At 47.4% G+C, this 26,519-nt stretch overlaps 1 protein-coding gene and 1 pseudogene across 1 annotated transcript; both read left to right on the top strand.

The window, feature by feature from the left end:
* The first annotated feature begins 1,544 nt into the window (after positions 1-1,544).
* LOC125554676 lies at positions 1,545-13,454 on the top strand (annotated as a pseudogene).
* A 388-nt stretch (positions 13,455-13,842) lies between these two features.
* On the top strand, positions 13,843-18,492 carry LOC125551248 (pollen receptor-like kinase 3). The gene is given in 3 exon segments (XM_048714406.1): positions 13,843-14,961; positions 14,963-15,272; positions 17,495-18,492. Coding segments are annotated over 3 exon segments (2,076 nt in total). The 3' UTR covers positions 18,142-18,492.
* The last annotated feature ends 8,027 nt before the right edge of the window (positions 18,493-26,519 follow it).

Genomic DNA, 26,519 nt, shown 5'->3' with positions numbered 1-26,519 from the left:
AAACCAATCTGATGACCAGGGGTGTAGCTGTCGATCTGCTTGAGGTGGCCAATCGAGTTGGCACGCAGCGCGAAGCCGCCGAATACGAAAATTTGGCCTCTGGGGAAATCTCCCCCGAAACAGTATCATTATTGATCGAAAGTTCCATCGAATCCTTTGTCAATAGCACAGAGGAGCTCTCAATGAAAGCACCAATGTCGGTGTCAAAACCAGCAGATCTCGGGTAGGGGGTCACGAACTATGCGTCTAAGGATCGAAGGTAACAGGAAGCAGGGGACACGATGTTTACCCAGGTTTGGGCCCTCTTGATGGAGGTAAAACCCTACGTCCTGCTTCATTGACTTTGATGAGTATAGGGGTTACAAGAGTTGATCTACCACGAGATCGTAATGGCTAAACCCTAGATGTCTAGCCTGTATGATTATGATTGCCTCTACGGACTAAAGCCCTTCGGTTTATCTAGACACCGGAGGGGCCAAGGGTTGTACAAAGTCGGTGTACATAGAAAGGAATCTTCATATCCGAACGCCAAGTTTGCCATCCACGTTAAGGATAGTCCCATCCGGACACGTGGGGAAGTCTTCTATCTTGTATCTTCGCGGCCCATTAGTCCGGCCCATGTTACATAGCCCGGACACCCGGGGACCCCCTAATCTAGGACTCCCTCAATGAGGTCCCGAGAAGCATCAAGCACTTCGTCGTACTTGATAGGCCCGTCAGTTTGTTGTGAGGCGGGCGAAAGAGAAGGGGATGTGGCGGCGGCGTGCATCAGCGATGGCAACGGGAGTCCATCGGTGGCGGCATCGGACGGGGGTTCATCGGCGGCGAAGTGGAGCGCCGCCGCCACCGCCTCTGTGCGCTCGGGCGGCTTGCTCTATCCTCTCGTAACAAGTGGGTTAGGGTGGGTTCCAATGGGCTAATAGGGTTAGACCACTTAATATTTTACCTGTCCAGTGGGAGTCCACTAATGCAATTTAAGTGGGATGGGATTCTTAGTCCCACTTATTCCCACCCCACCTGCAGCGTGAGCTCAAGGTCAAAGTTTTCTTCAAACTAGTACCAGCCAGCTTTCACGTTATAGTAGCTTGTATTGGCACCTTTCAGATCCACTAGTTGATCTTCTTGGAAGCATCCATGAGAATATGTCAGAAACAGGAGGTGTGTGAAACAATTTCATCCCTGCCTTGAGCAGTTACTCCCTCCGTTCCAAATTACTCGTCGGAGAAATGGATGTATCTATAACTAAAATACATCTAGATCCAGTTAGATGACTCTACGAATAAGCTTCCAGATCAAATACAAGAAGCAGATCAACCCACGTCATTGGTTACCATGTTTAATTCAAACCGACCTAGATTAACTTGTACTACAAGTTTGTAACTCTTCCAGCCCATGTATATATACCGATCAATGTAAATCATCGAGGTGTGCAATTGCAGCCCGATCATATTCTGTTACATGGTATCAGCGTAAAGTTCGATCCTTGGCCTCCTTCCTCTCCAAACCCAGACTTATTCCTCCTCCAATCCAAGCCGATCTCCACCATGACTCCCGACAAAATTCAAGCCAAAGAGAAAGAGCTCCGCCAGCGCGCCGAAGTGCTCGATGCTCGTGAGGCGGCGCTCTCCCGCCAAGTTACCGACGACACCGAGAAAAGTAAGAGTACAGCCGCTACACCACCACAACCAGCTCCCAGCCCCTCAAACTATGCTACTTATATCAAGCTCCACGTCCCAATAACCCTAGATCTCAACGCATCACTACACCAATTGGCGTGAGCTGTTCATCATTGCCCTCGGCCGCTATGGCTTAACAGCCCATGTTCTCGGCGACACCGAAGCTACTCCTTCTGACACGTCGCTGTCTTCAGATTGGGTCCGCGACGACTTCACGGGTCTCTCGCGAATATATGGCTCCATCTCCACCGACCTCTTAGGCATTGTCATGCGTCCCGACTCCACAGCGCAGACAATCTAGGATGCCATCGAGAACCTCTTTCGCGACAACAAAAAGCATCGGGCGATCCAACTGTAGGCGGAGTTCGGGAACACTCCATAGGGCGACCAGAACATCAGCGACTACTGCGCCAAGCTCAAAGCTCTCGCCGACTCTCTTACCGACGTTGGTCAGACGATCAGCGACGAGACGCTGGTCCTCACCATCCTGCGTGGGCTCAACGATGGCTGTGCGCATCTCCGATCCTTTCTCCCGTTCCAGGTGCCTTTCCCCATGTTTCTTCAGACACGATTGGCACTTATTTTGGAAGAGACGCGGAAAAATACCGATGCCAAGAACGCCATCTCCACTGCTCTGTGGGCGAGCTGCAACAGCATCATCCCTAGCGCGGGTGGTGAGCGAGCCACTCCGCCATCAGGCTCTGGGGGCGAGTGCTCCGTTGGACACGGGGCAGGCTTCTCCGGCTACAACAACAACTTCTCCAACCACGGCGGTGGACACGGACGTGGTAGTGGCCGCGGTGGACGTGGTCGCGGTCGTGACAATCGATGGCAGTTTAATCCGTGGACCGGCGCTCCGACGAGGACTAATCTCCTTCAACAACACCAATAACTGGCTCCCTGGCAGCAGCTGTCGGCCCCCTGGCAGTCTCGTGCTTGGCATGCACCATCTTCAGGTCTCCTTGGCCCTCGTCCTAGCACTGCTCTGCAAGCTTACCATGCATACGGCCAAGCTTCCACCATGAACTCAGCTCACAACTCGACAGTGGACCCAGCTCTCCTTGCGACTCTCAACAATATGCAGATTCTTGTCACACATGAGTGATATATGGACTCCGGGGCATCCTCTCATATGGCATCCGATCATGGTAACTTCGACTATATTCAACCTTCTTATTCTTCTCAATCTGTCACTGTTGGTAATGGTGCAACCCTCCCAATTACACACATCAGATCATATGCACTCACTAGCACTTCTATACCTCTTCATCTACATAATATTCTAATTGTCCCACAGATTATCAAAAATCTAGTTTTCGTTCGTCAATTCACAACTGACAACTTTTGTTCAATTGAATTTGATCCTTATGGTTTTTCTATGAAGGATATTCTCACCAAGACCATGATTCTTCGATGCAATAGCTCTGGTCCTCTCTATCCAGTCTGCCCATCCACGCATGAAGCCCAAGTTGTCACCACCACACCTTCATCCGATCTATGGCATCGTCGTCTCGGTCATCCCGGGTCCCCCACCATGCCGCGTCTTCATCAACTTCAGCATATCCCCTACAATAAAGGCCACAATACATTATGTCATGCTTGTCAATTAGGAAAACATGTTCAGTCTTTGTTTTATTCATCTCAGTCTTCTATAATTCGTCCTTTTGAATGCATACATTGTGATCTTTGGACCTCTCATGTGCCCAGCACGACTGGCTATTGCTACTACATAATTATAGTCGATGATTTCACTCATTATTTATGTAGTTTTCCTCTTTGCAAGAAGTCTGATGTTTATGCCACCTTTGTTGCCTTTCATGCCAATGCCTCAACCCAGTTTCAACTCTCGGTCCAGTGCGACAATGGTCGTGAATTCGATAACACTAAACTTGACAAATTTTGTATAACGCATGGTATTATTTTCTGCTTCTCATGCCCCTATACATCTCAACAAAATGGCAAGCCGGAGCGTTCCATTCGTACAACAAATGATGTCGTAGGTACTCTTCTCTTCCAAGCATCTCTTCCATCATTGTTTTGGGCTGAAGCTTTACACACTGCTACCTATCTCATAAACACACGACCTACCACTCCACCCTCCTACTCTTCCCCTTTCTTTCTCTTACATGGTCGGCATCCCCGATACAATGATCTCCGTGTGTTTGGTTGTTTATGCTATCCCAACACATCCTCCACTGTACCACATAAACTCGCGCCACGTGCTGCCCACTATATATTTCTTGGTTATCCCTCTCGACATCGTGGTTACCCCTGCCTCGACCTCACCACTCGCCGCATCATCATCTCTCGGCATGTCACCTTTGATGAAACTACATTTCCATATGCCCCACCTCCCATCCCGACACCCTCTACTCAACTTGACATCTTTGATCCGCAGACTTAAGTCGCGGCATCACTGATTCCTACCACGACCCACCATCCTCCTGCCACGACACCACATCCTGTCATGGAAGCCCCTACCTCATCTTCTGCCATGACAGCATCCCCACCTGAACAACCCTCCTCGCCATCTCCCTCCCAGCCCCCTTCGCCACCTCTCTCGCCGGCAGTACAGCCTCCTCCCTCTCCCGAGTCCTCACCATAACCGACCAACATCTTGGTTCCGTCACCTATTCTTCACTGTACTCGTAGTGTCACTGGCCGCCTACCACCACCCATTGATCGTCTAAATCTCACCGCTAATGTTTCCTCTCCAATCCCTCACAACTATCTCATTGCCTTGCGCGACCCCGCTTGGCGCTAGGCTATGCAGGATGAATATGATGCACTTCTTCATAATGGCACATGGACTCTTGTGCTTCCCCCTCCAGGAGCCAACATTGTTAGTGAAAAATGGATGTTTTGCCACAAATATAATTCTGATGGCTATTTAGCTCGTCACAAGGCACGTTGGGTTGTCTGAGGCTTCACACAACAGCCTGGTGTTGACTTTGCTGAGACATTTAGCCTGGTTGTCAAGCCATCAACTATACGCATTGCCCTCTCTCTCGCCCTAGCTAAATCCTGGTCTATCCATCAACTTGATGTTAAGAATGCGTTTATGCACGGCAATCTTGACGAAGAAGTATATAGTGAACAACCTTCTAGATTCATTGATGCTTGTTTTCCCAAACATGCATGTCGTCTTCAAAATCACTTCATGGTCTTAAACAAGCTCCACGTGCATGGTTTCAACGATTTTCCTCTTATGCTCGTTCTATTGGCTTTCTTGAATCTAAGTTTGCTGCCTCTCTCTTTATTTTTCATCACGGTAACCACATCGCCTATTTACTTCTTTATGTCGATGATATTATTCTCACTGCTTCATCTTCTACTACTCTTAAAACCATCATTCAAAAGCTTAGCACGGAATTCTCTATGAAAGACCTTGGTCCTCTTCATCATTTTCTTGGTATATCTGTTACTCGTACTTCTTCCACTCTTCATCTCTCACAACGTCAATACATCGTTGATATTCTTTCTCGTGCTGGCATGCATGATTGGCATCCTGCTTCTACTCCTATTAACACAAAATCCAAACTCTCCGCCACTGTTGGTTCTCCAGTTTCTAATTTTTTTCAGTATCGTAGTCTCGCTGGCGCTCTACAATATATCACTCTCACACGACCAGAGAGCTCTTATGCTGTGCAACAGGTGTGCCTTCACATGCATGATCCACGTGAGCCGCATTTTCTTCTTATCAAGCATATTCTTCGCTATCTCAAAGGGACACTTGATCTCGGTCTTACACTTTAGTAGTCCTCTAATCATAATCTTGTTGCCCATTCGGATGCTGATTGGGCTGGATGTCCGGATACTCGCCGCTCTACTTCTGGGTTCTGTGTATTTCTTGGAGATAATTTAATTTCATGGTCGTCACGTCATCAACCAGCTGTCTCTCGCAGCAGCGCCGAAGCTGAATATCGTGCTATTGCTCATGCAGTAGCCGAGACTTGTTGGATTCGTCATCTTCTACTCGAGTTAGGCTGCCCTATTGCTACTGCTACTATTGTCTACTGTGACAACATTTCTGCAGTCTACATGTCATCCAATCCAGTGCAACACTGACGGACAAAACATATAGAGTTGGATATTCACTTCGTTCGGGAGAAAGTTTCCATCAGTGCCCTACGTGTTCTTCATGTTCCATCTAGCTCACAATTGACATATATCTTCACGAAAGGACTACCAACGCCTTTGTTTTTGGAGTTCAGGTCCAGTCTTCACATCAGCGACGGTTTGCCTCCTAGTTCAGACTGCGGGGGCGTGTTAGATGACTCTACGAATAAGCTTCTAGATCAAATACAAATAGCAGATCAACCCACATCATTGGTTACCATGTTTAATTCAAACCGACCTAGATTAACTTGTACTGCAAGTTTGTAACTCTTCCAGCCCATGTATATATACCGATCAATTTAAACCATCGAGGCGTGCAATTGCAGCCCGGTCATATTCTGTTACAGATACATCCATACCTATGACAAGTAATTCGGAACGGAGAGAGTACAATTTTATGGAACATGAACTGGTGAATGGGCATGTGGGGGAGGATGTCAGTGCTCAACAGATTAGGGAGGCTTGTCCTGCTGACGAAGGCAATAATGGAGATGGTTTACATGCTTCTCTGCTTTCTCAGGCGGCAACTGCGGAAGGATATGATACAAATGCACCCTTTACATGTGAAGGGATTTCTTCATATTTAAGAAGGCATGGCACAACAGGACTTGTGCAAGATTTTATGGCTTCTTTAGATGATCATGAGATTGAAGAAGAAGAAGAAGAACAAGAAGAAGAAGAAGAAATCCATGAAGCAGCATTGTTATCACATCAGCCTGCACTTCATGATGTGGAAAGCACAAGGAGACATCTATCCAGCCAACAAATTGTCCAGCTATTTGAAACGGCTAATATAAGGCCTAAGTGGAGTGTAATTCAAGAACTTCAGGATGTACAGTTCTCTCTGTCACCCACACGTGTCTATGTACATAGTTTGAACAGGAAGCTTAGCTCACAGTCCTGCAGTATCAACTGAACATCTTACCAGTTGCGCTAATAGCTTGCTTACTGTTTGCCCTCTCTTGAAAATGTAGTCTGCAGGAATCAATGGCCTTGTCCGTTACACTTACAAACCTTGGATTCTTGAACAAGTTGGAGTAGTTAATTTGTTTTCAGACATTGGACTTGGCTCTCATTCAACTGCAATCCTCCTAAGTGCCCTTAATGCTTTGCTCATGCTGTCTTGTATAACTGCTTCAATGATGCTGATGGATATTTGCGGATGAAGGTTAACTCTGAGACTACTTGAACATCAAACATAAATGTTTACAATTTGAAAACTGTTAGTAAATTCATGATTTATTGTTGTTTAACTATCAGATAGTACTATTGTTGAGATTCCGACAGTTCTTTGAAATTAACATAGTTGCCATCTCCATGTCACCTTCAATATGTTTTCTACTGACAACTTTACAAATAAACTTATCAATATTGGCGATCGTTTCTGTCTGCATTGCAAAGAGAGCCTTGGCTCAGTGGTTGGGCATGCGGTTGTGTAGCCTAACGACCCGAGTTCAATTCCTAGAATTGACAGGTGATGCACAGGGGTTTCCCCCGTTTATTGAGGATCAAGTTTGGTATTTGGTGGAACCACTTATCCCAAAATATCTTGATACTCATTTCCAAAAAATTCTGAGGACCATGTTTATCTTGATACTCATACTAAAATGGTTGTATGCATCCTTAGTCGGTGCAGAGGCCGGGGAAGTGAAATTCTCCCCCAATTTTTAAGGCATAGATACAGGATAGTCTTTTGTGCCTCAATCTAAACAAATTTTTGCTCACTCTCGCGTCGCCTCCCCGTGGTCGACTTGGGAGGGCTCCGCCGCCGCCGCCTAGTCCCTCCAGCACCCTTCTCCCCCTCCGCCGCTGCTGATGGTCGCGGCCTGGCCGCGATGCACGGGTGCCCAAATCCACGGGTGTGGGACTCCCAGCAGCGTGTGGGCTCCTGGTGGCGGCAGGATCGGTCGACGGCGGGCATGGTCAACGGCGTCGGTCGCACGGTGCCGGATCTCATCGCTCGCGGCGGATCTCGCCTCCCCGGCCTTTGTGGAGGAACCTGGACCAGGGGTGGCGGCCCCGTTAGGCATGACGATGGTGCCCTCGGCTGGTGACGTTCGCGCGCGGGGGGGGGAGGGTGGATGGACGGCGTCTTGACCGCGTGGGCGATGAGTCGCCGGTCGATCTCCTCCGTGCTGCAGGCTCTCTCCCGCTGCACTTGGTGGCTTACGATCGTGGTCGTCGGCCTCGGTACATTTGCGGGGGCTGGTAGAGGTGACATCAAACCGGAGGAAACTCTGGATGACTCGTTCATCCTGATGATGGCGATGACCAGGGTCGTTGTTCTCCTACTTGCAGGCGCCGTTGAGGTCCCTGCCAGTGACAACCCAAGACCGGAGCTTCAGATGCCTTCCAGGGTTTCCGAGATTCGTTGTGTGATTTGTTTTTGCTTGTTGCATTCATCATTGCATCATGTGCATTGCATCATGTCATCATGTCTTTAATCTTTCCAACTCAACTAAATAAACCGTATGGATCTTCGATCCATTTAAATTGAGGGAACTCACATGGTGGTTTATCTTTAAAACATACCCTCCCGATATTTAGGGAGATATTATAAAATATTCCATTGTTTTGGAATCACCCATGAACCAACTTGCATATTAAATCCCTTCTCCATTTCTTCTTCAAGTTTTGACTCTCTAGCATTGCCAATAATTCTTTTACCATTTTCCGGAGCTCTACCAAAATTCTCAACATTTTTGGATACTCCTAAAACCTCGTCCTAGTTCAAACCCATTTGAATTAAATTCAAATGAGTTTGAATTCTTATCGTTCGATCTTGCCCATTTCTATTTTCTTGGAACACGCACTTTTGAGAGTCCGAGAAAATTATTCCTGTGCCCAAACTCTTTCTCTAACCTTTCTTTTCTTCCCTTTTTCTTTCTCTTTATTTTTTTCTGTTTTGAAAAGAGTAAGAGAGAGAGAGAGAAGGAGCCCAACAGCCAGCAGGCCTCCTGACCTTTTCCCTCTTCCCACCTAAGTGGCCTAAGGCCCAGCCGCCGGCCTCTAAGGCCCATCTGCACCGAAGGTCAGCCCGGCCCATCTCGCTCGCTAACCCTAATGTCGACCGAACCCCACTCCCCTTGTTCTCTCGTTCCCTCCCGCAGCGCCACACACGATCCCCATCTCCCTCGCAGTCTCTCTCTCCCTCATCTCGCTCTCTTCCTTGCAGCCTCCCGTGCGCCTCCCTCTGCGGCACAGGACGCGCCCGCGCCTCCTCCTCACCAAGCTCCCGTCTCCCAGGCGCCCGAGGAGAGGAGCTCCTCGAGCACCTGCGTCCGCAGACGTCGCCCGTCGCTGGTGCCCCCAAGTCCGCGTCGCCGAGTCCCTCGTCCAGCCGGAGCTCGCCGCATCCCCGCGCCCTGCTCCTTCATGCCCGAGCGTCCCCTCGAGTTCCTCTACCTCCACGCCCGCAAGTCCCTGTCGTTCCCCGTCGACCTCACCGGAGCACATGACCTCCTCTGCCGCCACCCGAGCTCGCGCCCGACCTCCCGGGTCCGGTGCTCGCCCGTGGCCGAAGTGCTCGTCCCCAAGTCCCTCGCCGCGCGACATCTCCTCTGCGTCCTCTGTAACGAGCAGGAGGCCGCTCATCCCGCGCCTACCTCATATGTCCCCGGCTCGCGTTGCCCGTCTCGCCTCTACCTCATGTTTCTCTACATCGAAGCAGTGCAGAGGAGAACAAGCTCTTCGTCGCCCGCCTCCCTGCGTTGACCACCAAGACCCGAGGCTTTCGTGTTGCTTCGTTTGGATGCGTCAAGTTCCTCTACTACCTGTGTACGACTACGTGGTTTCTCCAAGTACACCACCGGCAAGACCACACGGATGCTTGGTCGAGTACTGTACGAAACGCCAAGTACCCCTCGGATCAACAAGTTCGACTACCATCGCTGTAAACTACTTCCCGAATGATCGACGACTCGTGGACCATGTACAACTTCAAGCGCCGAACACCGGGGTAGCACAAATGCCAAGTACCCCAGAGACCACTTGGACGTCAAGTACCGTCGAACTACGAAGACTCCATGGACGTCAAGTTCCTCGAGTGACCCTGAACATCTACGGAAACTTGTGCGACTAAGAACGTGAACCTGTACCGTTGAACCCCGAAGGACTCGGCTTCGTCAAGTCCCCCTCCAAACCGGGAACCACTATTTCCGCTAACATCGAACCTGAACCGTCCGGAAACGCACGCTTCAAAGGTATAACCCCGAGACGACTATCTGAGAACGAATGCCTGCTTGTGTTGTATGAGATGCACCCCTTTTCCTGCATCGTGTCCGTAGTGTCTCTCGCTCCCATTTCGCCATCGACTCATGGGACACCCGGTATCCGGGAGCGCCCCACCATCTTTTGCACGCATCCGCACACTTCTCCTTTGCATTGGTATCTCAATCGAGTTACCGGAACCGGAATGTTGCCGTGGCACCATTTTCGTTATAGTTGCCGTGGCACCGTTTTCGTTATCGTTGCCGTGGCACCCCTTTCGTTTCCGCCACGATGACAAATGCTCATGCCAACATTTTCAGAAGTTGCATATAACTTGTTTATGTCATTCGCATCATGATAAAAACATTTAAATGTTTAAATTTGTTGTTGCATGAAATTGCTAAATGACATGTGGGGATTTACCAGAATTGTTGTTTGATGTTTCCGGCCTCATTTAAAATGCCTAACTCTATTTTTTTACTCACGTTTCACCTTTTGCCATGTTAAGAACATTTAATTTTGTTGGGTACATAACCGGGAGTGAACTAAATAATTGAATGTGGTGTTCCGTCAATATGCAACTCGTTGCATATTGAGCTCCACTTAATTTGTAGGATTGCTTGTGCACTTTGCCATGCCATGCTTCATTAAACCGGACATGCATCATACTTGGTTGTGCATCATGCCATGCTTATGTGATGGTTGTTTACTATGTTGTTTGCCTCTTTCCGGTGTTGCTTCTTCGGGTTAGTTCCAATAACATCGCGTTTGTGAGGATCCGTTTGACTACGTCCGTTTGCCTTCTTCAAGGATTCTTTCTTCTTCCTTGCGGGATCTCGGGCAAGATGATCATACCCTCGAAATCACTTCTATCTTTGCTTGCTAGTTGCTCTCTCTTTTGCTATGCCGCGATACCTACCACTTGCTATATCATGCCTCCCATATTGCCATGTCAAACCTCTAACCCACCTTGTCCTAGCAAACCGTTGTTTGGCTATGTTACCGCTTTGCTCAGCCCCTCTTATAGCGTTGTTAGTTGCAGGTGAAGATGGAGTTTGTTCCATGTTTGGAACATGGATATGTTGGGATATCTCAATATCTCTTATTTAATTAATGCATCTATATACTTGGTAAAGGGTGGAATGCTTGGCCTTATGCCTGGTGTTTTGTTCCACTCTTGCCGCCCTAGTTTCCGTCATACCGGTGTTATGTTCCTTGATTTTGCGTTCCTTACGCGGTTGGGTGTTATGGGGACCCCTTGACAGTTCGCTTTGAATAGAACTCCTCCAGCAAGGCCCAACCATGGTTTTACCATTTGCCTCACCACCACCTACTTTTCCCTTGGGAGTCGCGCTCCCGAGGGTCATCTTTATTTTAACCCCCCCAGGCCAGTGCTTCTCTAAGTGTTGGTCCAAACAGGGCGATGTCCGACTCCCCCTAGGCGACCAGGGTCTATGCCAACCCGACGTCTTGCCCATCCGGTGTGCCCTGAGAACGAGATATGTGGAGCTCCTATTGGGATTTGTCGGAACATTCGGGCGGCTTTGCTAGTCTTGTTTTACCATTGTCGAAATGTCTTGTAACTGGGATTTCGAGTCTGATCGGGTCTTCCTGGGAGAAGGAATATCCTTCGTTGACCGTGAGAGCTTGTGATGGGCTAAGTTGGGACATCCTTGTAGGGTTTGAACTTTCGAAAGCCGTGCCCGCGGTTATGGGCAGATGGGAATTTGTCAATGTCCGGTTGTAGAGAACTTAACACTTAACTTAATTAAAATGCATCAACCGCGTGTGTAGCCGTGATGGTCTCTTCTCGGCGGGGGTCCGAGAAGTGAACACGGTTCTTGTGTTATGCTTGAACGTAAGTAGCTTCAGGATCACTTCTTGATCACTTATAGCTTCTCGACCATTCATTGCTTCTCTTCTCACTCTCGTTTGCGTAAGTTAGCCACCATATATGCTAGTGCTTGCTGTAGCTCCACCTCACTACCCCTTTCCTACCCATAAGCTTAAATAGTCTTGATCGCGAGGGTGTGAGATTGCTGAGTCCCCGTGACTCACAGATTACTTCAAAAACCAAATGCAGGTGCCGATGATGCCATTCCAGGGGATGCGACCGAACTCAAGTTGGAGTTCGACGAGGATTCGGGACGTTACTATGTTTCCTTTCTAGACGATCGGTAGTGGAGCCCAGTTGGGGCGATCGGGGATCTTACGCATTTGGGGTTGTCTTTATTTTGGTTCCGTAGTCGGACCTTGATTGTATTCTGGATGATGTAATGTTATATTTATGTATTGTGTGAAGTGGCGATTGTAAGCCAACTCTGTACCTCTTTCTTATTCAGTACATGGGATGTGTAAAGATTACCCCTCTTGCGACATGCCTACAATGCGGTTATGCATCTAAGTCGTGCTCTGACACGTGGGAGATATAGCCGCATCATGGGTGTTACACTGCCCTCCGCCCCGACCCCACGCCCAGGTGAAAACCCTAAATCTCCTTAGATTGGGTGGCGGCGGCACTGCGTTTGTCATACCCTTCTTGGAGGCGCCGCCTGGGGCGTTTAGGTGCTCGGTTTGAGGAACTGCAGGCAGAGGGGATGGGACCAGTGGCATCAGGTGGTGTTCCGCGTCGGAGGATTGGCGTGGCATCTGGCACGTCGACAACGGCGGGTCTCAGCGGCATGGAGCAGTGGGGTCTCGACGGTGGGCGTGTGATGATGGACGAGCGCGGGATGGTGGCGTTGTTTGGCGTCGTGGTGGCGTTGACGGCAGCTAGACCGTGCAAGGTAGATGCAGCAGTACAGCACTGAAGATGGATTGGTGGCAGGTGGCTGCGGCAGCCTCATGCACGGCAGGCGTCCTGGTTGAGGAGTGCGTCGGACTGGTGGATGCCCTATACCCGGCAGACGTCCTGGTTGGGACCTCAGGTCTTAGATGTTAGGTTTGGCTGCGAGGTCTGTTTGGTATTAGGCTCAGACTATCAGCATGCCTACATCAACTGGATAGGAGTAGCGACAGATGTTGCCTAGGCGGTGACTTTAGTTTTACTATTGTATGACTTTGTAAGGTCTTGTGTGAATAATTAATAAAGTGGTTGCATGCATCGTCGAGATGCAGAGGCCGGGGGTCCTCCTCCATTTCTAAAAAAATACATGAGAATAAGCTCATCATGTTGTGCTCATGATTTTGAAGATGTGATTTCTTGCATGTTCTGCACAAAACTCCAGATTAAGACCTTTGTACATTTATGCAGGTATCTTCTCCTTGTAAGTTGTAACTACCCCTATCCTAATGTTGTCCCTGAGTACAATATGTTTGTCCTCCATAGTGAATATGGGATCTTTGGCGCAAGAAATCCTCTTCCACCTCACATTAACCATTTGCCTCTGCTCTTATGTTATTGGTTTGGGAGCACACTGCACTGATTTCCAACATGGTATACACACCTGAAGAAGGAACATGCAGCTGATTAATAAGTTTACTATATTAATCTTTGCCTAATTTGCCATCTTTTCTATTTTTAGGGTCATATTATCTGACTCATTTTTGTCAAGGAGAAAGCAAACAACCAATCTACTCTCCAGTACAAATCTACACTTTTTTCTTTTCTTTTGTTGAAGAATATATTGGCAGACCTATTGCATTTGCATCATATCCATTGCTGACCTGTTATCTCAGCATGCGTCATACGTACTATTTTTAGGCTCCAAAACTGCATGCCAAACCACTGGAGCAGAAGAGGCATTGACAAAAAGCAGAAGAGGCAATGCCAAGAAAGGCAGGAAACATTTACAGAGGCTGGAAGAAAACTAGAGGAAAGGCTCTGACCTCCACCAAGATGGTCATGGTCATCCTCATCCTAGCCTTCCGGCTCTCCACTCTTCTCCTCCTCCTCCTCGCGGGCGGCCGGGTCGTGGTCGCCGCTGAGCCTGATGCCTCCCCACCAGGCACCGAGGCGGCGGCGCTCCTGCGCCTCAAGGCGTCGTTCAAGGACCCGACCAACGCGCTAGAGGCGTGGTCACCGTTGTTGCCCCCGGCGCCGTGCAACGCCGCTAGACCTTGGCCTGGGGTGCAGTGCTACAAGGGCAGCCTCATCGGCCTCCGGCTGGTGCACCTTAACCTCTCCGGCGCATTCGACTTTGCTGCGCTCGCCAACCTACCGGGCCTGCACTCAATCAACCTCAGGCGCAACGCCTTCGCAGGCCCGATACCGGCGAGCCTCGCCACCGTCCGCAGCCTCCGTGCGCTGTATCTGTCGCACAACGCCTTCACCGGCCCTATCCCCGGCGACGTGTTTGCCAACATGCGCTGGCTCAAGAAGCTCTACCTCGACAACAACGACCTGTCCGGCCCGCTGCCAGCGGCCGCCATCGCCGGCGCGCCGCGCCTCATCGAGCTCCACCTCGACCACAACAAGATCGAGGGCGCCGTCCCCGAGCTCCTCCCCAAGTCTCTCCGGCTGTTCAACGTGTCGCACAACCGCCTCACGGGCGTGCTCCCGCGCTCTGTCGCCACGCGGTTCAACGAGTCGGCGTTTGCCGGTAACCCAACCCTGTGCGGGGCTCCAGGGAGCGACGCCAAGGCCTGCGCACCAGTGGCCGCACCGGTGGCCGCGCCGGCGCCCTCGTCGATGCCGCCGATGACGGCGGCGGACTACTTCGCCGTGGAGGACGAGACCAGCATCGTCGTCGTGATCGGTATCATCCTGCTCGTCATCGCGCTGGTCTCCGGGGCGATGGTCCTCATGCTGCAGCAAGACGAGCAGCGGAACAGCGCGCCGCCGCCGGCGTACTACGACGCCCCTGTCGCCAGCGGCGGCATCGCCCCCAAGCCGGCCGTGACAGCCGCGCCTCGCACCTCAGGGGTGGCGATGGAAACAGGCGGGTCCAGCCGCGGCGGCAGCAGCAGCCAGGGCTCGGCACGTGGTGGTGCCGGCGGCAAGCGGATGGACGAGTTCCGTCCTGATGAGCAAGTCGAGCGGCGAGTTCGGGCTGCAGGACATGATGAAGGCTTCGGCGGAGGTGCTCGGCAACGGCACACTCGGGTCCGCGTACAAGGCCGCCATGCGAAACGGCATCACCGTGGCCGTGAAGCGCATGCGCGACATGAACCGCGTCGGCCGCGAGGAGTTCGAGAACCACCTCCGCGTGCTCGGAGAGCTCCGCCACCCCAACGTGCTCGCTCCCCTCGGCTACCATTACCGCAAGGAGGAGAAGCTCATCGTCTCTGAGCTCATGCCACGCGGCAGCCTCCTCTACGTCCTCCACGGTAAGACCGTAATTACGATCCAATATGATTACTACGGCCGTCGGTGCAGGTAGTCGGTACACCATGCATAGTCGTCGTAGGAGCTAACTTTGTGCCTATGTTTGATGAGCAATCATCGCAACATTGTCAAAACCGACAACAAAGTAGAGGGAGATGAGGTGGTCGCGTAGAACCCCTAGTGAAGAAACCCTTGCTGCTGCTTGATCTGTTGATTATTTATACGGAAAGCTTAATTCCATTACACATAAGAAACCGTTGACCTACTTGAGTACTTCAAAAAGAAAAACAATTGGTGAAGTTACTCCTTTCTTCCGGGATTATATGGATGTCAGCCACAAATTAGCGCTTTTTATTATTAAATCAATGAAAACAAAAAAAATACTGTGTAAATTGACCTGATTACCGATATATTTAACCAACTGCCTAGCCAATTAACTACATTAATGATTTGATATTTGTAGATTGTTTCATCTTTAGTGACTACATGATGTATATGGACTCCCCACTTATTTTTACTCCGCATATAAGATACATCTTAGGTCAAACTTTGTATGGTTTGATCAAATTTATATTAAAAAACATTATCATTTAAATCCTAGGATATACAATATATAAAATTAATCCCAGGATGCATCTCATGATGCTCGTTTGATATTGTGGACGTGAGTTATTTACCCAAAACCACCACACTTGGTGTTAGGGTAACAATTTAGTACCACTTTTCAGAGAGGGCACAAGAACCACCAATTATGTGCCTAATGACAAACGGGGAGCACTGATTGTCTGATAAGCACACAAAAACAGTGAAACTGACAAGTTGGGCCCACCTGTCATGTTGACGTGGCATGTTTGTGTGGACAAGGGTCCCACCTGTAAGTGACTCATTTGTTTGTCTCCATTCAAAAAAATCATTTTCTTGTGGGCATTTCAACAAACACGAAATGGGCGCTTATCAGCGCACTGCACGCCACCAGCGCGGCTCGCGGCCCTTGCTGGTCGACGGACATCCGAGACCTGGCCGCCACTGTCAAGCCGCTGGAGCTCCCCTCGCCGCCCCTTTCTTTTTCTTCTCCTCATTCCTCCCTGATTTCCCTCTCTGTCAAACAGGACCAACTGCCATGCCCGCCGCCATGGATGAACTCGAGCTCGCAGCGCCGCCCCGACATCCCCGAGCTGCCCCAGGCCTCTATCGCCCCTGGATCCAACGCGTTTTGGTTGGGAACTCGTGCTTGGGGCGACCGCCAGAGGCCTTGGTCGCCACCGTACAAGGGGGAGTGTAGTGGTGGAGTGCCCTAGTCACGCACGTGCCGGCCGGGAGGCCCCGGCCACGCGCGCCGCCGTGGAGCGCTCTGGCCACGCCCGTGCTCGTGGCTCACGCAGGGATGCCTTGGTCGTGCACGCCGTTGTGGAGCGGTATGGCCATGCCCCGTGCTCGCCACGCCCAACGGGAGGCCCTGGCCACCCCCGCACTCTCCGTGCCCGCTGGGAGGGCCTGGTCGCGCCCACGCTCAAGTAAGCAGCAAGTGGCGGCGGAAGCAAGCACACATGGGGCAAGATCTCCTGTAGTCATGCTCCTATTCGACTCGGCACTGGCGTAAGGCAGCGGACTGGGCGGCGGGGCGGATCCTCGCCGGATCCGGGCTGGATAAGGGTTGGATCCAGGCAGGGCCAGTGGCTTGTGGCGGCGGATGGTAGCTAGTTGGGACAACCGAGAGGATCGCCGGGGTAAGGCTCTTGCGGCGGCGCTGGATATGGCCGTCTATGTCGGGGTGGGTGGGGAAGATGGTGGCTTGGGGAGAGGGGGGTGAATAAGAGAGAGGCCAACAGGTGGGCCTTTGGCCACCTTTGCAAATTATCCAGGTAGGCATGCCACATCGGCCGGACAGGTGGGCCCAACAGGTCAGATTCGCTGTCTTCATGACCAAATTGAAGCATCAGTGCTCCATGTTACAGATTAGACGCAATTTTGGTGAATTTTTTTGTGTCTAGCTCAAATGTGGTATCAAGTTGTTACGCTAGCCTTAAATGTGGTGGTTTTAGATAAATAATTTTATGTGTGTTGATTATTTTTCATATAATGTTAGTCAAATTTTAAGAAGTTTGACTTGACAGATCCTACACGAGGACTAAAAAAATGGAGGGAGTACAACGGATAGTCAATCATTTGGGTTAATGTTTATTATGTGTAACTAAAATGACGTCCGTGTGATCGATCGGTGCAGGGGACCAGAGCCCCAACAGGGTGGTGCTGGACTGGCCGACGCGGCTGAGGATCGCCCTCGGCGTGGCGCGGGGCATGGCATACCTCCACGAGAAGCTGGGCATGCCGACGATGCGGTTCGTGAGCATGGACGGCGCCGACTTCGATGCGCCGCCCCCGCCGCCGCCTCACGGGAACCTCAAGTCCGGAAATATCCTCCTCGACGCCAACCTGGAGCCGCACATCGCGGACTACGGCTTCTTCCCGCTCGTCAACGCGCCGCAGGCGCCTCAGGCCTTGTTCGCGTTCCGATCGCCGGAGGCTGTCGCCGTGCTCCAGCAGCAACAGCGCGTGCCTGTTTCGGCCAGGTCCGACGTGTACTGCTTCGGCGTCGTGCTGCTCGAGCTCATCACGGGGAGATTCCCCTCGCAGTACCTCCTCAACGCGCGCGGTGGCACAGACGTCGTACACTGGGCGGCTGCGGCGGTGACCGAGGGCAGCGAGCACGAGGTCATCGACCCCGTCATCGCCGCGGCCGGCGGGGGCTCCGCCGTGCAGCTGGTGCGTATCGCCGTTGAATGCACCGACCCCGCGCCGGAGAGCCGGCCCAACATGGCAGAGGTGGCGAGGATGGTGGAAGAGGTCGCCAGCGCCTCCGGCGCGTCGTGACCACTGCTCGCCGGTGCATGGGATGGGAGGAGTGATACGCGATGCAAGTCTGCGCGTGCATGTGTACTTCGAACGGAATCAAATCCCAGCCTTTGATCAGAGGGAGGGTGAGTGTCAGAATTGGCAAAGGCGAGGGGTATGGTTAGTTGGGCTGCGTGTGAATTCAAGGTCTGAATTTGTAAAAACGGATGAAAATCAGGAGCAGAGGATGATCATGCCACTCCATGTCTCTAGTGACATTAGGTAACAATTTATTCTAGTTGGAGGATGGAATCAACGGCCATACTTTGTGTGAGTTTTCTAGACTCTGTTTTACCTTGTATACATGTCATAATAGGATTATGTATTTGTTCAAAAGTATATTTTGGATTTTAGTTTTGCTAGTACTTACAAGGCAAACTTGCATTTGCATTCAAGGCGACTAGAATTGATTACGAGCACTGATAAATAAATTGAACTTTGGTGGCGCAGCTGGATATAAATTTGTATATATTTACGATGGAAATTCGGACTCTAAACCTAAGCAGAATACTACTCTCTCTGTTTCTATCTAAATATAAGATATTTTGACTGTTCGAATTTGAACTGCCAAAACGTCTTAAATTTAAAAACAGAGGTAGTACCAAAATTTGGAGTCAAATGTGCACCTTGTTTTGAAGAACCGACTAGAGAATTAGGTCAAATCACCGAGGTTAAAATCAGAAGTGAAGACCCAAGTGAAGCTGAGGCCTCAAGCACTCTCGACAGACCGATTGAATTTTCACCATGATACTGACCATTGGATCTGAGGTCGATTTGATCTAGGCCATTAGATCTTTACCCATAGCGCTATCAGCCGTCTGATAAACTTTCAATTGCATCCCTTTGTAATATACATGCCCCCACCAGGGCAATTTGCTCAATTCCATATAGGCATAGAAAATAAGGCAACTCCCCTGGTGAAAACCTAGCCGCCTCCTTCATAAATGTTGGTTCTCTCCTTTGATTCAAGGGCTCAAGCTCAAGAAGAGCCTAATCCCCTTCCAAACCCTTCTTATCAGCCAATGATTACATATGAACAACAGAGACGGAAGCGGTGAAGAATCTCATCTGAAAGGGCAACTTCCAGGGCCTCGGCCTGGTACGACCAACCACTCGAAGGTCGTCGAACGATCTGGATTCATTCGGTAAAACGGTCATAACGTTCTCATATGAACTCTGTTTTCAACGTTCTTGGGTTCGTTGGGATCACGAGAGTGACGCCGATGCACATGTGGTGTTAGATCTTGATTGGGAGCACTTTGGGAATATTTCTCTCATTTTTGACCTTATGAAACGCCTAAGTCTAGTACTCGTGATCCTCCATATTAAAGCTAACCTTGGCCTCTTTTATTGTGCTTGGTACTAGGTTGCTCCAACACACATGTAGACACAAAAAACAAGGGAAACTAATAAAAACACTAATTATGCAATGCTCATAATGAAAAGGGTGAAAACCGGAGATCATGCATAATGGACATATTTTTGGTTCAATGAATGTGTGCAGAACATGCAACAAATGAGCTCTAAAAATGCGTAAAATATAGAGCCGTTAGCCATGAGGGGCGCAACTGAGAAGGCGAGCGACGTGCACTGGTACACGTCGGTGCTATATAAACGGTTTTTAACCCCTTTCCGCGATGGCAGTTGAAACCGTCGCCAAGTGGGTGTGGGCGATAGGGGGGTCCTTCCCATACGAACCAAAAACCGTCGGGGATAGGGACCCTACAATACTCCTACTCATTTCTGCTCGCATTGCCATCGCAGTCGGTATTCTGTGGTGCTACGTTTACGATGCACGGCCCATCACAAACGGTTCACTATTATAGAATGTGTATGATGCGCGGCCCATCACAAACGGTTCACTGTTAATAAGATTAGCTAATCATCGTACGAATGCCGGACAGGATTACAAAACGTCGGACCGTCGTAACATCGTCATACACGACAACTATTGCACACGCTATTCTGTGGTGCAACGTTTACGATGCATACTTCATTAGAAACAGTTCATGGCTGCGAATCGTGTACGATAAGGCAACTAACACAAACGTTTAGTTTGCCCGCACCGTTTGTGATATTGTACATCGCACACGCTTTGCAAATGGCAACTATGTGCATGCTTGCACACGTTTCCTCTCTGTGAACTGTCTCAGATTATGGTCTATATCGCAAACGTTTGTGTTTTACTAACCGTGTGTGCCGTAACAACCTGGAGAGCGTAATTTCACTGTAATTTAATTGCCTCTATTTCAAATTGTACCGAATTTGAATTTTAATGTATGCTACAACTTTATTTATATCCATCAGGTTTAAACAACCAACACATTATTCGATTCATATGTACATATGTTCAAAAATTACATAAGAACCAAATAAAGAATGATGAACCACAATTGTATACTTGTACTATTAAAGACGGTAAAGAAAGAGGCGAAATATATTCTGGTTGCTGAACAAGGTGAAGCGGACTGCCCATATTGTGCCCTCCTCCATGCAGAAGGCACGCACGACTCTAGTCCAACCCCTTGTGATGGCCGACCGCCCATCCTTCACGGTCTTCATCAAAACATCTAGATAATCATGGTGTTCTGGTAGAAATACTTTAACCTTTGCATGATCATGTAGTTTGAGAGGCAATCTTGAGTAAACTGCTTTGGCAACCATTGCAAAGGAAAAAGATTCAGACATTGTCATCTAACACAACTCATTATGGGCAGTAAAAAGAAGGCCGCAGACTTCTTACTTACCATCATGCAGTTCGCTGTTGTGTTGGATAAAGTGTAAACAAATAGTTTAATTGCCATCTTTGGTGATGAGGACATGACTACCTTGGATACGACCAAAAATATTGCATACATGCATATTTGTCAGGTGATTTCTAATGCAAACTATTCAATAATCTATTTATGTTATCCAGAACAAAAATACTTCACACACTTTTGTGTTTTGTCTAATTGCAGGTGTATGGGACATTTGTACAATCCACATATGAAGGATAAGCGAAAAGGAGAAGTTTAGGTTGTGTTCAAAAAGTCCTCTCACGTCACTTTTGGGCCAAGAGAAGATAGAGTCCAAGTCTCTCACGTTCTGGATTCAGATTCGGACTGCACAGACATACCTGACTCAAAACGCCAACAACTTTTTCATACGGACTCCGAATTGGGTGATTCTTTTTTTGTTGGAAACTAGATTTCGTGCTCTTTCCAACCCAATTGGATTCACCTTCAAATTCATCTGTCGTGTCGAGTTGCTAGTCTTAGTGTCTAGTTCGTTTAGAGTTTCGAGTTCTGTTCACATTAGTCACGCCACCGCTGCATCATTATCTCTTCCGCTGTCCACCATCCATCCATCAATTTCCACCACGTGCTACCCACCATTCATTGTCATAATAATAGTTGAGATCGTTCACATCTTCACTTGATCCAATCTGCATCTTATCTAGTTTGTTTTGGAAAGAGGGAGAAAAAAAGAGAGAAAAAAACGAGAGAAAAAAAAGAGAAAAAAAAGTCAGAGAAAAAAAAGGAGAGAAAGAAAAAAAACTGTGAGGAAAAAAAAGAGAGAAGAAAAAAAATTCGAATCTTTTTAGACTCAATCTCGTAGTTGAATTCGGATTGGAATCTGTTTTGTGCACTGTTCAGTAAAACAGGCATAACTTCCTCATACGAAGTCCGTTTTGCCTCCGCGAGTACTCAAACGAAAGCTAGCGACGAGCCACATCTAAATAGTTGAAGAAGCTTGTTCAATATTTGGCACCTCAAAATCGGCTTCTAAATAGGTCTTTTTGCCCTCCGAAGTTCATGAACACAGCTTATTCCAGTTTTTCAGGACAGTTTTTGAATTTTTTGACTCCTCATATCAACTCGGAATTGAGTGATTCCTTTTGTGTTTGAAAGCTTGAGTCAATACCACTCTTGAAAAAAAATCGGCACAAACTTTTTCAGAGGAAAGTTGGAGACAAAGTTGTTGATATATCCTGCTTGGCTGTTGTTTCACATCATTATCTTTACTGCCGTTGTGATCTTCACTTATATCTTGCTGTCCAGAGCTACTTAGTATCCTTCATTGATGCTAGTTGTGCTACGACGTGACCTCATTAGTATTCTAGGCTCGCGTCTCTAGTTCGGTCTAGCCTAGGACCAGCATAGTACCGTCGTTGAACGTTTATTCAACATTGCATCTCTGAATTGATTATTGCTAATCTTTTGCTACCATATATAGCCAACCCAGCTCCACATATTTCTACACTGTCTATACGCATGTTCCCCTGGCAATCGCTTTACACAATCTTCGGAGTTATTTGACACCGCTAGTTGCCTCTCACCACCTGCTGCATGGTAAGAACTTGTAAGATATTGATATTTGCTTTACTGTGAGCACTTTACAACCACATCCTAGTAGTTCATAGGAACATTATTCTCGAATTTTGGTTCTTGTTTCTACTAATCATGACAGGTTCCAGAGATAGAAGTTCTTGGACGACGGACACATCTTCACCATCACGAGAGTTGGGACAACACACACAAGCATATGGTCAGGTTATCTCTTTACCATCATTTGAGGGTAGATTTAATCCTGCTATTTATCTAGCTTGGGAGCTTGAAGTAGAACAAGTTTTTAGTCACCATGATTTTTCTGAACTTGAGAGAGTATGAGCTACCATTAGAGCATTTACTGATTTTGCTTCTGTTTGGTGGAGTGTACATTGTAAGAAAAACATTGATAACCAACCCACAACTTGGAAAGTTTTGAAAGCTGTAATGAGACAACAATTTTTCCCTCCTTATTATCGTCGTGAATTGCTTCGCAAATTTGAACAATTTAAACAAGGCAACAACACTGTTCATGCTTACTACCAAGAGTTCAAATCTTATATGCATCATTGTGACATAGAAGAATCTGAGAATGATACAATGAATAGATTTTTTGGTGGTTTGAACCATGATATTCAGGCAAGATTTCAGTATATTCCTCGTTGCATTACTGGTATGTATGTCCGTGCTTGTACCTTTGAGAGACAGATACAGGAGGATGCATTAGGTGACTACAACAACTACTATTCCAGTTCATGCTCACCACCGCCGGTGGGTTCCTCCATCATTGCACCTCGGATTATGAGCGCGGCATCATCTCAAGGGTATGGTACATTGTCAACGTCCGTACCTACATCAGCTACATCTTTGCCACAAGGTAACAGTAAAGATATTGATGATATAACTTCACATGAGAAAGATGCATGCCTAGTTAACTTGAATGCGTCATGTATTGAGTTACCTGTTGATTTGAGCACACCACCTATTTTAGAGAGTGATCAAACAACTGAAATATCAACAATTTTGAGTGCACCCATTGAATTAACTGTTGATGCAAAAGAACCAATGTTTAATCATTTTGATATGACCTCTAATATTGATGATGATTCTGTGTCCAATGACTTATTGCATGTTTGCTTATTTAAGCATGTTGTAGCATGTAAATTTGATTCAAGTAAGGTTTATTCATCGAAGTTAGGATGGTTTAATGATGAACATTGCCAATCTTTTGAAGAGAATAAGAGCTCACTTATATGTGCAAACTGAGTTCCAATATTTTCATGCCTTCTACTTCCTGTGATAATTTTTTGGCTTTAGATTTTATGAACAATGAAAGTTACTCATGTATACATGTGACATATGTGCAAAAATCAAGGGAAGTTAAAATGGATAACATATACATATACAACATGTACACCTTGTCTCTTTTGTTAGCCACATTTCAGATTAAGCAATGCCGAGGACGGCTTTATTTTCAAAAAGGGGAGGATGATGAGGACATGACTACCTTGGATACGACCAAAAATATTGCATACATGCATATTTGTCAGGTGATTTCTAATGCAAACTATTCAATAATCTATTTATGTTATCCAGAACAAAAATACTTCACACACTTTTGTGTTTTGTCTAATTGCAGGTGTATGGGACATTTGTACAATCCACATATGAAGATAAGCGAAAAGGAGAAGTTTAGGTTGTGTTCAAAAAGTCCTCTCACGTCACTTTTGGGCCAAGAGAAGATAGAGTCCAAGTCTCTCACGTTCTGGATTCAGATTTGGACTGCACAGACATACCTGACTCAAAACGCCAACAACTTTTTCATACGGACTCCGAATTGGGTGATTCTTTTTTTGTTGGAAACTAGAATTCGTGCTCTTTCCAACCCAATTGGATTCACCTTCAAATTCATCCGGAGCGTTGAGTTACGGACGAAACAATCTGACGTTGCAGCAGAATCCGAGTCAAACTACAAGCCCAAAGGTGTTGCATCACCTCCACTTGGGCCCATGAGCCTTGTACGACCTAGGGTTAGTTTTAGGCTGCCTTGGAACGTCCTCCCACCTCCTTGGCCGCCACCCCTTGCTCCTATATAAGTAGATCCATCTAGTAGCTTTTTCCTTGGGATTTGTTTAGTTAAAAGTTAGCCATTGCAACTTCGTGTACTTCGTTTGTGTCCAACGACCAGACCAAGACCGCTTACGGATCCCCACCATTATCAATACCTCATATATATTTGCAATATTCAGATTGCTTTATCATATTCTTGCTCGTTCTTCGATTGCTTGCAGGAATAGACCTTCGTGGTCAGGCTGACCGTGCTTCCGGCATCGTCAGTAACCTCAGGAGATTGGTTTAGCGATTGCTAAGGCGCAACGCCGTGCACGTTTGTAGTCGGATCGTCAAAGTCATCTCCACCAAATCGATAGTTATCATCTCATCGAAAGATCGGGACACCCTCGCCTCTATCATTTGGACCCATTTTACTAGCAATCTTTATTAGCTTCCTCAATTGATGCTGGTTCATCGACATCTCATTGCCCCATACGCAGAAAGGGTCGAAACGCAGATGTTTACCAATGACATATGTACCTAAAAGCACCAAGTTAATGTTAGAAGCTAAACAGCAATTGCACAATGATGTAGTACAACACTCTTTTATAATATGTTTATATACATCTGTATGTGGTAGTCCATTTGAAATCTCTAAAAAGACAAATATTTAGGAATGGAGGGAGCATATTATAACATCCAATATACTCACATATTAGATGAATTAACATCTTATATTATGGACCAGAAGGAGTTTAGTGCATTCTTACAAATTATCGGCTGATTAACTGTTGCTGTATCCATGGGTTACAGTTAGTTTGAGCTAGTTCGAGATCATATAGCCCTAAAGTATATCTAAATATGAGGGCTAGTTTGAGCTAGTTACATCTATAATCCACCCAAAAAAATTCCAACCCAAGAGGTGCTAATTGGAGCTAGTTCTCCTAGTGCATTTATTGTCAATCTAACCCTGCCATCCAAACAACTCTTTGGATGGAGTTAGTTCAGGGTTAGTCATGAGCTAGAAACTAACTCTAACCTCTAACTAAGTTGAGTATCCAAACAGGGTTGTGTTGTTGTTGTTGTTGTTGTTGCTGCTGCTGCTCTTCTACGTATATCTAGACATCATTAGAACATTTATGTAACACTCTTCCTTGTTGCTATGTAGCCTAGGATTGCATATTTAGACATTAAGTACAGTGCATGTTGCTATGTAGCCTCAGATATATTACATATGGCCCTAGTTAACCTAACGATAAATGGGTTGTAGATATATTCATTTAAAAGTCTGATTCACCGATTAGTCCCTTATCAACCGCTGACCTATATGGTACCAGCTACCGATATCCTGAACAGTGAGCAGATATAAGCCATGGGATGAAACTAACCTCGATGGAAAACATCAGTCGTTCCCAAAATTGTCCTATGTAGGTACATCGAGAAGCATGTTAAGCACAATAGGCTAAACATCAACCAAAATTATCCATGACAGACAAAATAATCTCAAAAAGATAGATTCAGTGTGCAGGTTTAAGCACACTAGTAAAGCAAAACAAGTGGAGAGGTGTGCTAATTGCAACAGACCTAACATGTAACAATAAGCAAACATAGTAATTCAAATTGGTATTGTGCCGGTCTAAGTACACTAGTTATTTTTAAATAAAAATGGAAAGTTTTGTTAACTACAAGATGCATCAACCAAATGTTGTCATTCATAGTGGTATTGTTGAAACTGGTACTGATGAAATAGAACAACACAGTTCATACTTGCACGTATAGAACATCACATTGTGAATGACTAGAATAAACAAGGCATACTATGAACAACCAAAGATAGCATTTGAAACTGGACATGTGCTAACTACAAACAACCGAACAATCAAAAAACTTTAAAAGAGGCATATGCTAGCTATAACAGGCTTAATAACAAGCAAATATATGCATTCCTATCGGTATGTTTAAAACTGGATTGATGAAATGTACTGTAGAGTAAAT

This window comes from Triticum urartu, chromosome 4 (assembly GCF_003073215.2).
Source record: "Triticum urartu cultivar G1812 chromosome 4, Tu2.1, whole genome shotgun sequence".
NCBI classification, from domain to species: Eukaryota; Viridiplantae; Streptophyta; class Magnoliopsida; order Poales; family Poaceae; genus Triticum; species Triticum urartu.
Note: the sequence above shows the minus strand (reverse complement) of the source record. Positions and strands in the feature narration are given on the sequence as shown.